This window comes from Leucopleurus acutus (assembly GCF_964270905.1).
Source record: "Leucopleurus acutus genome assembly, chromosome: 8".
NCBI lineage: Eukaryota > Metazoa > Chordata > Mammalia > Artiodactyla > Delphinidae > Leucopleurus > Leucopleurus acutus.
This window is the reverse complement of record NC_139151.1, coordinates 59,016,674-59,033,531: the sequence shown is the minus strand read 5'-3', so window position 1 is coordinate 59,033,531 and position 16,858 is coordinate 59,016,674. Positions and strand designations below refer to the sequence as shown.

The window sequence follows — 16,858 nt, the reverse complement described above, 5'->3', positions numbered from 1 at the left end:
GCCAGAAGGGAGTGGCAGGACATACTGAAAGTGATGAAGGAGAAAAACATGCAGCCAAGACTACTCTACCCAGCAAGGATCTCATTCAGATTTGATGGAGAAATTAAAACCTTTACAGACAAGCAAAAGCTGAGAGAGTTCAGCACCACCAAACCAGCTTTACAACAAATGCTAAAGGATCTTCTCTAGGCAAGAAACACAAGAGAAGGAAAAGACCTATAATAACGAACCCAAAACAATTTAGAAAATGGGAATAGGAACATACATATCGATAATTACCTTAAATGTAAATGGACTAAATGCTCCCACCAAAAGACACAGATTAGCTGAATGGATACAAAAACAAGACCCTTATATATGCTGTCTACAAGAGACCCACTTCAGACCTAGAGACACATACAGACTGAAAGTAAGGGGATGGAAAAAGATATTCCATGCAAATGGAAACCAAAAGAAAGCTGGAGTAGCAATTCTCATATCAGACAAAATAGACTTTAAAATAAGGACTATTAAAAGAGACAAAGAAGGACACTACATAATGATCAAGGGATCGATCCAAGAAGAAGATAAAACAATTGTAAATATTTATGCACCCAACATAGGAGCACCTCAATACATAAGGCAAATACTAACAGCCATAAAAGGGGAAATCGACAGTAACACATTCATAGTAGGGGACTTAAACACCCCACTTTCACCCATGGACAGATCATCCAAAATGAAAATAAATAAGGAAACACAAGCTTTAAATGATACATTAAACAAGATGGACTTAATTGATATTTATAGGACACTCCATCCAAAAACAACAGAATACACATTTTTCTCAAGTGCTCATGGAACATTCTCCAGGATAGATCATATCTTGGGTCACAAATCAAGCCTTGGTAAATTTAAGAAAATTGAAATTGTATCAAGTATCTTTTCTGACCACAACGCCATGAGACTAGATATCAATTACAGGAAAAGATCTGTAAAAAATACAAACACATGGAGGCTAAACAATACACTACTTAATAATGAAGTGATCACTGAAGAAATCAAAGAGGAAATCAAAAAATACCTAGAAACAAATGACAATGGAGACACAACGACCCAAAACCTGTGGGAGGCAGCAAAAGCAGTTCTAAGGGGGAAGTTTATAGCAATACAAGCCCACCTTAAGAAGCAGGAAACATCTCGAATAAACAACCTAACCTTGCACCTCAAGCAATTAGAGAAAGAAGAACAAAAAAACCCCAAAGCTAGCAGAAGGAAAGAAATCATAAAAATCAGATCAGAAATAAATGAAAAAGAAATGAAGGAAACAATAGCAAAGATCAATAAAACTAAAAGCTGGTTCTTTGAGAAGATAAACAAAATAGATAAACCACTAGCCAGACTCATCAAGAAAAAAAGGGAGAAGACTCAAATCAATAGAATTAGAAATGAAAAAGGAGAGGTAACAACTGACACTGCAGAAATAAAAGAGATCATGAGAGATTACTACAAGCAACTCTATGCCAATAAAATGGACAATCTGGAAGAAATGGACAAATTCTTAGAAATGCACAACCTGCCAAGACTGAATCAGGAAGAAATAGAAAATATGAACAGACCAATCACAAGCACTGAAATTGAAACTGTGATTAAAAATCTTCCAACAAAGAAAAGCCCAGGACCAGATGGCTTCACAGGCGAATTCTATCAAACATTTAGAGAAGAGCTAACACCTATCCTTCTCAAACTCTTCCAAAATATAGCAGAGGGAGGAACACTCCCAAACTCCTTCTACGAGGCCACCATCACCTTGATACCAAAACCAGACAAGGATGTCACAAAGAAAGAAAACTACAGGCCAATATCACTGATGAACATAGATGCAAAAATCCTCAACAAAATACTAGCAAACAGAATCCAACAGCACATTAAAAGGATCATACACCATGATCAAGTGGGGTTTATCCCAGGAATGCAAGGATTCTTCCATATATGCAAATCTATCAATGTGATAAACCATATCAACAAATTGAAGGAGAAAAACCATATGATCATCTCAATAGATGCAGAGAAAGCTTTTGACAAAATTCAACACCCATTTATGATAAAAACCCTGCAGAAAGTAGGCATAGAGGGAACTTTCCTCAACATAATAAAGGCCATATACGACAAGCCCACAGCAAACATCATCCTCAATGGTGAAAAACTGAAAGCATTTCCACTAAGATCAGGAACAAGACAAGGGTGCCCACTCTCACCACTCTTATTCAACATAGTTTTGGAAGTTTTAGCCACAGCAATCAGAGAAGAGAAGGAAATAAAAGGAATCCAAATTGGAAAAGAAGAAGTAAAGCTGTCACTGTTTGCAGATGACATGATACTATACATAGAGAATCCTAAAGATGCTACCAGAAAACTACTAGAGCTAATCAATGAATTTGGTAAAGTGGCAGGATACAAAATTAATGCACAGAAATCTCTGGCATTCCTATATACTAATGATGAAAAATCTGAAAGTGAAATCAAGAAAACACTCCCATTTACCACTGCAACAAAAAGAATAAAATATCTAGGAATAAACCTACCTAAGGAGACAAAAGACCTGTATGCAGAAAATTATAAGACACTGATGAAAGAAATTAAAGATGATACAAATAGATGGAGAGATATACCATGTTCTTGGATTGGAAGAATCAACATTGTGAAAATGACTCTACTACCGAAAGCAATCTACAGATTCAATGCAATCCCTATCAAACTACCACTGGCATTTTTCACAGAACTAGAACAAAAAATTTCGCAATTTGTATGGAAACACAAAAGACCCAGAATAGCCAAAGCAATCTTGAGAACAAAAAAAGGAACTGGAGGAATCAGGCTCCCTGACTTCAGACTATACTACAAAGCTACAGTTATCAAGACGGTATGGTACTGGCACAAAAACAGAAAGATAGATCAATGGAACAGGATAGAAAGCCCAGAGATAAACCCATGCACATATGGACACCTTATCTTTGATAAAGGTGGCAGGAATGTACAGTGGAGAAAGGACAGCCTCTTCAATAAGTGGTGCTGGGAAAACTGGACAGGTACATGTAAAAGTATGAGATTAGATCACTCCCTAACATCATACACAAAAATAAACTCAAAATGGATTAAAGATCTAAATATAAGGCCAGAAACTATCAAACTCTTAGAGGAAAACATAGGCAGAACACTCTATGACATAAATCACAGCAAGATCCTTTCTGACCCACCTCCTAGAGTAATGGAAATAAAAACAAAAATAAACAAATGGGACCTAATGAAACTTCAAAGCTTTTGCACAGCAAAGGAAACCATAAACAAGACCAAAAGACAACCCTCAGAATGGGAGAAAATATTTGCAAATGAAGCAACCGACAAAGGATTAATCTCCAAAATTTACAAGCAGCTCATGCAGCTCAATAACAGAAAAACAAACAACCCAATCCAAAAATGGGCAGAAGACCTAAATAGACATTTCTCCAAAGAAGATATACAGACTGCCAACAAACACATGAAAGAATGCTCAACATCATTAATCATTAGAGAAATGCAAATCAAAACTACAATGAGATATCATCTCACACCAGTCAGAATGGCCATCATCAAAAAACCTAGAAACAATAAATGCTGGAGAGGGTGTAGAGAAAAGGGAACACTCTTGCACTGCTGGTGGGAATGTGAATTGGTTCAGCCACTATGGAGAACAGTATGGAGGTTCCTTAAAAAACTAAAAATAGAACTACCATATGACCCAGCAATCCCACTACTGGGCATATACCCTGAGAAAACCAAAATTCAAAAAGAGTCATGTACCAAAATGTTCATTGCAGCTCTATTTACAATAGCCCGGAGATGGAAACTACCTAAGTGCCCATCATCAGATGAATGGATAAAGAAGATGTGGCACATATATACAATGGAATATTACTCAGCCATAAAAAGAAACGAAATTGAGCTATTTGTAATGAGGTGGATAGACCTAGAGTCTGTCATACACAGTGAAGTAAGTCAGAAAGAAAAAGACAAATACCGTATGCTAACACATATATATGGAATTTAAGAAAAAAGAAAATGTCATGAAGAACCTAGGGGTAAGGCAGGAATAAAGACGCAGACCTCCTAGAGAACGGACTTGAGGTTATGGGGAGGGGTGAGCTGTGACGGGGCGAGAGAGAGTCATGGACATATACACACTAACAAACGTAGTAAGGTAGATAGCTAGTTGGAAGCAGCCACATGGCACAGGGATATTGGCTCGGTGCTTTGTGACAGCCTGGAGGGGTGGGATAGGGAGGGTGGGAGGGAGGGAGACGCAAGAGGGAAGAGATATGGGAACATATGTATATGTATAACTGATTCACTTTGTTATAAAGCAGAAACTAACACACCATTGTAAAGCAATTATACCCCAATAAAGATGTTAAAAAAAAAAAAAAACTTTTTAAAAAGTTAACTTTTATTACCTTAGTGGTAATAAAACAGAAGAATGACTAAATAAAGCAGAGTAAATGAAAAATTTATTCAGAAGTAAAAAATAATAAACATAAAGCTTGTATAGAAACATTAACAATGAATTAGGAAATAGAGGATGTAGAAAACAGGATATCCTAAAACAAATTATCCATGTATTAATTAAAACTACTGTAAAAACTAATTAGGTAAAGGAGTAGGGAACATCTATAAATAGTCTACTGAGGTAAAGAAGTTGTATATATTTTTCTGTAAGCCTATTTAAACATTAAACTCCAAGTATTTTTAAAGGATTGAATACGATTTGGAATTAGGAAGTAGTATATTCAAGTTCTTGCTCAATAATTTACTACCTAAGTCTCTCAAACATTCTTAGCCTCAGTTTCATCATTTGAAAAATAATAATATTTACAAATCTAACAGGTTGTCATGAGAATCAAATGAGACTATAATGGATATGGTAGCTGTTTACAAACTCTAAAGTATCATACAAATGTGAGTCCCAATTATTTCAAGGAAGGTAAACTCTAGTATAAATGAGAAAGATATGGATAAAAACATAGCTAGTTTAATATAAGAACGACAAATGTTAACTAGACTTATTGAGGTGATCATTTTGCAATATACACAAATATCAAATGACTACATTGTACACCTGAAATATGTCATTTTTAACTCAATTTAAAAAAAGAGAATAGATTAAATTTTAAAAAGCCATAGATTATTGTGGCTCTTGTTTTGGTTTATAAGCAAATGTCAGCATACAGAAAGTGATTTAGAAAAAGCCATGATATAATTCTCATTATAATCTTCACAACGGTCAGACGCTTTATAATTGTATCTAAAATTATCCCCAATATTATAAAAGAAAACTGATGAAGTAGAGAAAAATTTAAAAAGAACATGACCATTAAAATGTTACAGAGGGGGGACTTCCTTGGTAGTCCAGTGGTTAAGACTTCACCTTCCAATGGGGGTGTGGGTTCGATCCCTGGAGGGGGAGCTAAGATCCCACATGCCTCACGGCCAAAAAACCAAAACATAAAACAGAAGCAATATTGTAACAAATTCAACAAAGACTTCAAAAAAAATTTACAGAGGGGTTAAAATTCAAATATATAAACAATTCATACAACTCAATATCAAAAAAACAAACAACCCGATTACAAAAATGGGCAGAAGATGTGAATAGACAATTTTCCAAAGAAGATATACAGATGGCCAACAGGCACATGAAAAGATATTCAAGATCACTAGTCATCAGAAAAATGCAAATCAAAACCACAATGTGATATGACTTCACACCTGTTAGAACAACTATCATCAAAAATACCACAAATAACAAATGTTGGCAAGGATGTGGAGAAAAGGGAACCCTGTACTCTGTTGTTGGGAATGTAAACTGGTGCAGCCACTGTGGCAAACAGTATAAAGGTTCCTCAAAAAACTAAAAGTACAACTACCATATGACCCAGCAATTCCACTCTTGGGTGTATGTCCAAAGAAAATGAAAACACTAATTCAAAAAGATACACGTACCTCAATGTTCACAGTAGCATTATCTACAATAGCCAAGATATGGAAGTAACCTAAGTGTCCATCAACAGATGAATGGGTAAAGAAGATGTGGTATATATATATATATGTACACATATATATATGTACACATACACATGCCACACACACACAATGGAATACTACTCAGCCATTAAAAAGAATGAAAATTTGCCATTTGCAACAACATGGATGGACTTAGAGGGTATTACGCTTAGTGAAATGTCAGACAGAGAAAGACAAAAACTGTATGTTAACATTTATATGTACAACCTAAAAAATAAAACAAACTAGTGAATACAACAAAAAAGAAACAGACTCACAGATATAAAGAACAAACTACTGGTTACCAGTGGGGAGAGAGAAGGGAGCAGGGGCAAGAGAGGGGGTACGGAATTAAGAGGTACAAAAAACAATGTATAAAATAAATAAGCTATAAGGATATATTGTACAGTGTAGGGAATATAGCCAGTACTTTATAATAACTATAAATGAAATATAATCTAGAAAAATTTTGAATCATTACGTTGTACACCTCAAACTTATTATAAATTTTATATATATTATAAAATTTTATATTATAAATATTATACCTCAATTAGAAAATGTTACTGAGGGAGAATTTTAAGTCAAAATTGGTTGTGATCATGACAGAACAAGTTGTTTTAGACTATCTTCCTATAGTCTAGAAACTGTAAAAGTCAGACAAAAGAGATTTTTAGAAATAGCCAGCATTAAACAACAGCAATACAAGGACTGAAGGGACTGTGATATCTGGAAGAACAGAGCACAGCTAGGTAAGCTCTGCATTTACCTTGACTTTTCTTCTTAGGGCAATTGTTGAATCATGGCACAGAGATGTAAGATATAAACACAAAGTGGTTTTTTACTAGACTATGGAAACAGAGGTTGGAGTTTGTGGATGCCCAAAGAGCAGGAACTTGAGAGGCTAGACCTGGAAAGAAGGGTACTACAGAGAAGCAAATCCAAAAATCTGCATGCACTTTCCCTGAGTCATCAGTTGACTTCTAAATGGCATGTGTGTAGTGAAATTCCAACAAATTCAGGAAAGAACAGTAGCTGAAAGGCTAATGAGCTGAGCAGTGAACAGAGGGATCAGAGAAGCTACATGATGTTGAGAAGACAAAGGTTGGAGTTCAAGTCTTATCAAAGTAGAAATGCTTTGGTAAGCACCCCAAACTTTCAGATAAGACCCCAGGAATAAGGACATAAGTGAAATAGACCAGACTAAAAAGCCTAAAACCAGACCCTAACACAATCAAGGCGATCTGACAGCATTCTATCTGCCTGTTAGAAAACTTAACTCTCTTTGGAAATAGAAAACATCTTCCAGAGCCTCTATAATTTTTATCCACAGTAGGACTGTGAGGCCTACTAAACCAGTAGACCCAAATAACCAAAAACAAACAAAGAAACAGTAAATGATAAAAAGAGACCTATAGTGATTCAGATAGTGGAATTATGAAACAGAGATTAGGAGTGACACATTTAAGATGATAAAGAAAAAACATGGAGAATTGCACCAGAAACATGGACTCCATTTTTTTTAATCAAATAAAAATTTCAGAACTGAAAAATATACTGAGATTCCAAAAGATAAGTTTTAAAAGCAAATTAAAAATAGCAGAACAGCATAGTAGAACTATATACAATAGGCAAGACACAAAAACAACCCAAGTGCCCATCAACAGACAATTGGGTTAAGAAGATGTGGCATGTATAGGGAACTTTATTCAATACTCTGTAATGACCTATATGGGAATAGAATCTAAAAAAGAGTGGTTATACATGTATGTATAACTGACTCACTTTGCTGTACAGCAGAAACTAAGACAATATTGTAAATCAATTATATTCCAATAAAAAATTTTTTTAAAAAAGAGGTGGTATACACACACGGTGAAATATAATTTAGCCATAAAAAATAATGAAATATTGCCATTTGCAGCAACATGGATGGACCTAGAGAATACCATCCTAAGTGAAGTAAGCCAGAGAAAGACAAATATTGTATGATATCACTTATACGTGGAATCCAAAAAATAATACAAATGTATCTATATACAAAAAGAAACAGACTCACAGATATAGAAAGCAAACTTATGGTTACCCAAAAGAAAAGGGAGGGGAGAAGGGATAAATTAGGAGTATGGGATTAACAGATACAAAGTACTATATATAAAATGGTTAAGTAACAAGGATTTACTGGACAGCATAGGGAACTATATTCAATATCTTGTAATAACTCATAATGGAAAATAATCTGAAAAAAAAATAAAACTGAATCACTTTGCTGTATACCTGAAACTAACAAAACATTGTAAATCAACTCTACTTCAATCAATCAATCAAAACAAATTAAAAGGAAAAAAAGAAATAGAACAGAGTGCTAATTAGCTGCAAGATATCAGTGGAAAACATTCAGACTGAAGTGCAGAGAGAAAAAAGGGTATTAATACAGAAAACGTGGAAAAAGTACAAAAGACATGGACAGAGTCAAAAGGCCTAACAGCACAAAGGTCATAACGGGGAGGTAAATGGAATTATACTATTAAAACATTTTTATATTGTTCATGAGGTGCTAAAATACTAATTCACATTAGACTTTAATAAGTTAATTTAGAGTAAAGTTTGGAGAGCAGTAAAAGTGCCAATTCATGGTAAATTATAGTAAGTCAGAAAGGCATACTGGAATCTCTAAGTTAATTACTAAAAGAATAACAAGATTATAAAATTAAAAAGCTAATAGAGGAAAATTGATAACAAAAAGTGTAACATTACTCAATGTTACTAATCACCAGGGAAATTGCAAATCAAAACCACAATGAGATATTACCTCACACCTGTTAGAATGGTTATTACCAAAAAAACAAATGACAACAAACACTGACAAGGTTGTCGTGAAACTGGAACTGTTGTGCACTGTTGGTGGGAATGCAAAATGGTGCAGCTGTTATGGAAAACAGTATGGCGGTTCCTCAAAAAATTAAAGAAGAACTACCATATGATCCAGCAATCCTACTTCTAGGTATTTATCCAAAAGAAGTAAAATCAGGATCTCAAAGAGATATTAGCATTCCCATGTTCACTGCAGCACTATTCACAAAAGTCAAAATATGGAAACAACCAAAATGTGCATCAATGCATGAATGTATTAAAAAATTGGTATATATATACAATGGAATATTATTCAGCCTTAAAAAAGAAGGAAATCCTATGCATGCAACAACATCGATGAACCTGGAGGACATTATGCTAAATGAAATAAGTCAGTCACAAAAGCACAAATATTGCATGATCCCACTTACATGAAGTATCTAAAATAACCAAACTCATGGACGCAAAGAATAGAATTGTAGTTGTCAGGGATTGGAAAAAAAGGAAGGAGGGAGCTGTTAACCAACAGGTACAAAATTTCAGTTATACAAAATGAGCAAGTTCTAGAGATCATCTGTACAAAAATACTGTATTGTACACTTTAAAAATCTGTTAAGAGGGTAGATCTCATGTTAAGTGTTCTTATCACACTAAAATAAAAAAGAAGAAAATAAAATATAAGATTATCCAAATATAGGCAAAAAAAAAAAAAAGCGTGGGGAGGAAGGGTTGGAGAAGTACAGGAAGAAAAATAGATGATTTCTGATCCTATGTGGAGTCCACTTGTTGTAAAGTTTGGGAAGTACAACTGGAGAAGCCAATAGTTGTGGCTATGTGTTGCTTTTCTTGCTCCATTGGGAACCTATCTCAATTTTCCTTCGGCAAATCATCTTTTCCCATTTTTAGTCCATGTAGTTTGCATGAAGACTGTAACCTCTGTAACCCAAGATAAGTTGATGAGCCTTAATTCTGGTAGTTTTGTTAGTACTTTGGGGAAAGTGGAAAATGTAGGATTGCTAGCTTTGATATTTGTAAATCTAGCGCTCTGGGGGGCACCACATAGAGAGAGTTGCTAAAGAATGAAGCCACTGGGAAAAGCAGAGCTAATGGATGGGAAGAAAGACTGAATTCTAATGTCATCATTTGAGGACCTGGATCCACCCCTGCCTGGATTCCATCCATGCTAAAATGTTTAGTTATACATTCTCTTCTTGGCTTAAGCCAGTTTGAAGTAAGTTTCTGTCATTTGTAATTTCAGAGTCCTGACAGGTATGCTCAATATGTACTTAGTGTTTAACAACTGCTTAAACAAACATCATTATTATCAGCTATAAGTTAATTCACAGATATAAGGACTTGTCAAAGCTCACCAAACATTCTTAACATTCTTTGCCCAGGAATGTTAGTTAAATTCAGGTCAGAGAAGAGCACAAATGGTTTTAACTCTTTCAAAATATTCTGATATTGGGACTTCCCTCGTGGTCCAGTGGTTAAGACTCCGCCCTTCCAATGTAGGGGGTGTGGGTTTGATCCCCGGTTGGGGAACTGAAATCCCACATGCCACATGGTGCAACCAAAAAAAAAAAAAAAAATTTCTATACTGAGAAATGTAGAACTTCCAATAATTCAATTACATTTGGTGAATGCATTGGCTATTTGAAACATCGTATTTCCTCCATTTAGGAAGTAGTATCAACTCTCTACCTCTGTCTCCCACCCTCTCTCTGCAGGCACTGATGGACACACACACACACACACAATGCTTTTTCTTCCATTAGAAAGCAATGTTCGGTCAGTAGTTTATTCGCTATGTTTGTTTTGAAAGATAATTTTGAGCAAAGATAAAACTGAGGCATTCTTAAACAAATATGTTAAAACCCACTGATACTATGTGAGTGCTTGAAAGAGATACATTTAACATATTGATTTCATGCTACTAAAATCATCTTTGGCAAACAAGGACGATTAGGTTTTTTTTGTTTTTGTTTGTAAAAAAGTAGTGATAATCCAAAGGACAATTAGAATCAAAACAATGGATGGCTTGCGAAATGTTATTTCCTTAAATAATCACTTTAATATTTTCTAAAGTATTAATACTTCTATAAGAAAAATTTAATTGCTTATTAGGCATCATGATAATCTCTAATTTTGTAAAACTGTGTCCTTTCCTAAAAGGACACAATTCAATCACCTACTTTCAATAGCAAGCTTTTCATAAAAATCACATTTAATAACGATTTTTTCTATGAATTTAAAAATTCTGTACAAAGAAACAGATCTATTTAAAAACTTTTATGTAACCTATATAGCTAAACTTTAGAGTAAACCGTTTTTGGTAATAAGTTTGCTATATATGGTCAAGATATGGTAACAGGGAAGAGCCAATTTTGACTCCATGTTGGATCTGTTTCTTTGACTTTAACCTTTGCTTTTCATTGCTTTTGTTATTATAATCATACATAATGGCCTGCCTCAGGGAACCCTGACCCTCTGCCAGAAAGTTAAACTAAAGTGCCTTTGTTCAACTCACAAGGAGACTATCTGACCCGGCCCACCTGTGAGTGGCTTCAGACAAGAAGAAATTAACCCATCCCCTCCCCAATGCTGGCCAAGCCAGGCAAAACTAACACCCCTTTTCACTTTACTTCCTCACCTCTTCCCGCTTTCTGTTCTATAAAAGAAAGTGGTATCCAGACCCTGATAAGATGGTTATTTTGAGACATTAGTCTGCCATCTTCTCAGTCTGCCAGCTTTCCGAATAAAGTCGCCATTCCTTACTGGCCTGTACTGTGTGTAGCCAGCATAGCGAGTTTAGACTCAGTAACAATGTGTCAACTTCCTTTGAATTATTATGCAAAGTGGGTCAAGTTGAAACTAAGACCAATTTTCTCAAGACTTAGTGGGATTAACAACACTGTAACTATTTTAATATACACCAAACTAAGTAAATCTATTTACTTGAGTTAAGCTGAAAAATATTTGTAAGAAGTGTTTATTGAGCTTTCAGAATGTCCACAGATTCAAATTACACTCACCTTGTCAGTTAATAAAATACAGTAGTTAGAAGGAACATGTTGAAATCAGAAAATCCATGTTAAAATCAGAAACATTTGGACCATATAGAAAAACTCAAAGTGTACAATGCAATTTAACATAATCTTGCAGATTATAAATGTAGCAGTGAGATATTAAAATGCATACAAGAAAAGAACAAATAGAAACGATACCCTTTTTAGTTGCTGTTCTTTTAGGCTTTTCACTGTCCTTGCAGGCTCAGAAATGAAGTTTTTATAGTTTTCACATATATTGATCCGAGACTGGGCTACCTGCATTGTTCCCTCGAGAAAAGATTTCCAAACAGGATACATGCTCCTAAATTCAAAGAGGGACAGAAAAGTATTAGGCAGAGGAAAGGAAGAATAAGTTGTCTAACCTTTTGCTCACTGGCTAGCACTGACAAAATAAATGTTTTCTTTATAGTTTAATGTGTATTTATATTGGTTCATAGGTAGTAGTATTTTTAGCATATATAACAAGTAGAAACTTGGAATACACTCTATTCCTCTATAGCTTGACAATGGGCTATTTTGATTCACTAGCTATTCTTGATACTGGAGTAAAGTGATACAAGGATTACAATGCTAGACAAAGCTAACACTATAAAAATTAGTGAATACTTCAGACTTTCCAGGCCTTTCACTGTTTCAGGAGTATCATTATGAATATCAAGTTTCATTATTTCATTATGCTATTTTCCTGATTTTACAGATGAGGTAACTGAGGCTCAGATAGATTTAGAGCAGCAGTCCCCAACCTTTTTGGCACCAGGGACTGGTTTCATGGAAGACAATTTTTCCACAGACGGGGGGCGAGAGGGGGGAATATGGTTTAGACGGTAATGCGAGCAATGGTTCAGGTGGTAATGTGAGCGACAGGGAGCAGCAGATGAAGCTCTGCTAGCTCGCCCGCCGCTCACCTCCTGCTGTGCAGCCCGGTGATGTGGGGGGGACCGCTGATTTAGAGGATCACTCTAGATCACAATAGAGTGTGGCAATACTGAGATACAGACGAATACCTCTAAAGTACATTTTCTTTCAACCATATTATATTGCTCTCTTACATAAACTGATGTGCTGGAAAAAAAATCATGAACAACTGCTTATGTTCTTGAGAAGTCTATTTGTTAGAGAAAAGAAGTCTATGGTATCATTGCTCTACGTCTGTTTCTCTGTTGTAATAATGCTTCGCCAGCATCACGTTGCGGCCTGGAGTCATTCCAAGCAAGTCCCATCACCTTTACTTGATAAATGTGCTCTCAGAAATCTTTTGGTAAAGTCAAAGAATTATTCATCCTTTGCTTTCTGTAGCCAACTTCCTTTTCAAACCTTCTCTTCTGCTTTGCTAAATGCCTTAGTCAGTCCCAATATGCTCCTAAACTAGTTATAAACATATTTTATAACTTACCATAACAATGAATGGTACCTTGTTAAAAAGAGATACTTGCACTGATAGATTATAATATCCATCTCCTAAGATTTCCCTTCTTGTGTCACATGGATTTCCTACTATAGCAATGTATGGGACCGTGTGCTACATAAAATGCTAGCTGTGGGTCAATGGATGACAGTGTGAAAACAAGAAAAAGAAAATTTGCCTGGGTCTCCATCCTACTTGGAACTAAAAAAAACTTGAAACTGCACTTCTCAACCAAGGGAATAGTTTGTGTAATGGATTAGTAGTTTGTAATACACCAAATACATCAGTTTCGATGGAAATATTCACTTATTTAAGCAGAGGTATGTCACTTTCCCTTTGGAAAAAAGAGTCAGTGTGTTGTGCCACCAAAAACCGTCAGCATAAAAGCAATGATGGGCTTAAGAAGAGCAAAATGAATACAAGTAATAAATGTTAACTAAACCTATTGTGGTAATCATTTTATCAATATATGTAAATCAAACCATCATGTTGTACATCTCAAACTTATACAGTGATATATGTCAATTATTTTTCAATAAAACTGGAATAAAAACCCAGCAAAATTAATGTCCTCCATGACCTTAATGCATGACTACCAATGGAATCTAGAATGTAAACTCACCACAGAACCTCCTAAGCAGTCCAGATAATTGATTTTCTCAGAGAATGCACCGAGAGAAAAATTCAGTACTATGTTTTGCAATTATTAATTTATACTTAATACACATTTTTAAATCATAATGAAAATGAGCAAGGACAATTATGAATTGTAATCCGAAGGAAGGAAGGAATAAAGGAAAGAAGGAAGGACAGAGGAGGGGAATAAGGAGGAAACTATGCTCACCCCTTAGGTAGCACCCTTTTCCTTTTACCTCTTCATCTAGTTGACTGTTGCTCATCCTTCAAACCTCAACTTAAACATAACTTCCCCAGGGAAGTCTCAGGATCACCACCAAGCCAATGCACAGACTCAATCAAGTCCCTCCCTGTTATTTGTTCACATGGTTCTAGCACTATTCCTTCAATTATAAATATTTTTATGTTAATTGTTAATGTTTGTCCCTCTCACTATAGTAAAAGTTTCATAAAGGGTACATGTCTTTCTCATAATTGTATTGCTATTTCTAGGGCCTAGCACATGGCCTAACCATTAGAAAGGTTATAATCAGTATGTGTTGAATGAAAAAAAATGAATGAATGGATGAATGTATAAATTATGAGGACTGTACAACAAAAAGAAAAATCCTTTCATTACAGAGTTTAAAAAGAGATCTTTAGAGACTAGCAGACAAATAAATAGCAGGCAAACATATTCACAACAATGACACACCATGAAACTCACAAAATTCGGTTACCAGTCAGTCAGAAGACCTGGGTTCAAGTTCTAGTTTAACCAATATAATCGTACGTAGCACATCTCACTATACTTTCATTTCCTCAACTGGCAAATGGAAAAATAACAAAAATACTAGCACCATGCAGCTCACAGGGCTATTTTAACAATTAAATGAAAATGATGTGAAAATTCTTGCCACACAGATTCTTTTAAATGAATAAATAGTAATAGTCACAGAATTGTAGAAGAAATAGAAGTACTTCTTGTTAACACAATAGTGGTAGTTCCAATGGCAGTGGTGTTTTTCATTCCAATTGTGAAAAAATAATAATGGGTTATAGAGTGATTTTCTAAAAATTTTATTTCACTAGGCTTCATATATATAATTTTGAAACAAGGAAATGTATCAAGCATTTACGGTACTTTGTTATTCTGCTCAGGTCAGGAAATGAGGCTCAAAATTATATAAGAAAAGAAGAAAATTCTTATAAGAACCTATCTCATGCTAGGCACTATGTCATGTATTTTACATCTGTCATATCATTTAATCCTCATGACAACTTTGTAAAGTAGGCATTATCCTCATTTTGCAGAGGAGAAAAAGTAAGGCTTGGAGAGGTTGTGAAATTTTTCTACAGCTATTCACCAGGAAATAGTACTCTCATGGTCATAACCTAAACTTTGCCATTAACAATAACTACCCCTCTGCTCTAATACCAATTTAATCATCTAATCTCTGACCAACACCTCTTGTTTCCACTCACTCCCTTTAGGATTCTCACTTCAACAATTATTCAACCCTATCACAGCCCACAATCCATTTCATCCTACCTCCTTTCCACTGTCTTTCACTCCCTCTCATAATCTCCCTTTACAGCTCCTTACCCAGCCTAGATTTCATGGTCCACCATTATGATCACCCTCTAAGGTACACCCTAGCTGAGCATGGGCTTTCTCTAGTTGTGGCAAGTGGGGGCTACTCTTGGTTGCGGTGCGCGGGCTTCCCCTTGCGGTGGCTTCTCTTGTTGCGGAGCTCGGACTTTAGGCACGCGGGCTTCAGTAGTTGTGGCACGCGGGCTTCAGCAGTTGCGGCACATGGGCTCAGTAGTTGTGGCACGTGGGCTCTAGAGCGCAGGCTCAGTAGTTGTGGCACAGTCTTAGCTGTTCCATGGCATGTGGGATCTTCCCGGACCAGGGATCAAACCTGTGTCCCCTGCCTTCGCAGGCAGATTCCCATCCACCGCGCCACCAGGGAAGTCCTCTTTCGGTCATTATAATCTACAAATTCCAAACTTGGTTAAATCCAAAATTCTGTTTACACCATACCAATGTCTGTGCAATAGAACGTTGCTGGAGTAAACAATAATCATGCTGCCTAGTCTCACTTTCAACTGATGTCAAATAATCCCTTAGTGCCCCCCAGCAATCCTACTATATTCCCCTAATCCACTTATTTGCTCACTCTTCTAGATAATTATTTCCCACCTTTTCCTCTCATCTCAAACCTCTAATATGACCACACTTTCAGCTGATAATGAAGTATGAAGATAACGTCCACATGCTCCCTCCACATCTACCTATCTCCCTGCTTTTTGCACCCATACACTGTGTCATCCCTCTTTTTACTCCAATGAATTACCTGTGCTCTGAAGGCCAACTCTTCACATCTGTATATATAACCTCTAACTCAACAGCAATCCAGTAATTGTGCTTTCTCCTACAATATCAACTTTTCCCTCTCTACTGGATCATACTCATATAATGTCTTGCATCTTAAAAAAAAAAAAAAGCCCTCCATCAACCCTCCATTTCTCTCCAGCTACCACTCCAATGTCTGCCCCTTTAACAGCAAAACTCCTCAAAAGAAATGTCTGAAATTACTGTTTCCACTTCTCCTCCTAGTCACTCTTGCTTCAATTCAAATAAGGTTTTAGCATCCACCATTCTGAAATTACTTGTCAAGGTCATCAAAGATCTCCCTGTGGCTAATCCCAATAGTCAACTCAAGCTTTGGGCCTATTATTCAGTCTATCAGCAGTACTGACCTAGTTTATCCTTCTTGAAATTCTATCTTTACTTGGCTTCTAGCTCTCTTATAGCTTCTTATAGCTCTCTCTC

The 16,858-nt window shown here is 35.9% G+C and overlaps 1 protein-coding gene across 2 annotated transcripts in view; it reads right to left on the bottom strand.

The window, feature by feature from the left end:
• The window catches only part of FCHSD2 (FCH and double SH3 domains 2), a 299,421-nt gene that overhangs the window by 155,932 nt on the left and 126,631 nt on the right, over positions 1–16,858 (bottom strand). For both annotated transcript variants that reach the window (XM_082845563.1, XM_082845564.1), the window contains exon 5: positions 12,156–12,300. In XM_082845563.1, the coding sequence (XP_082701689.1) occupies positions 12,156–12,300 (145 nt within the window). The remainder of the gene's footprint in view (positions 1–12,155; positions 12,301–16,858) is intronic.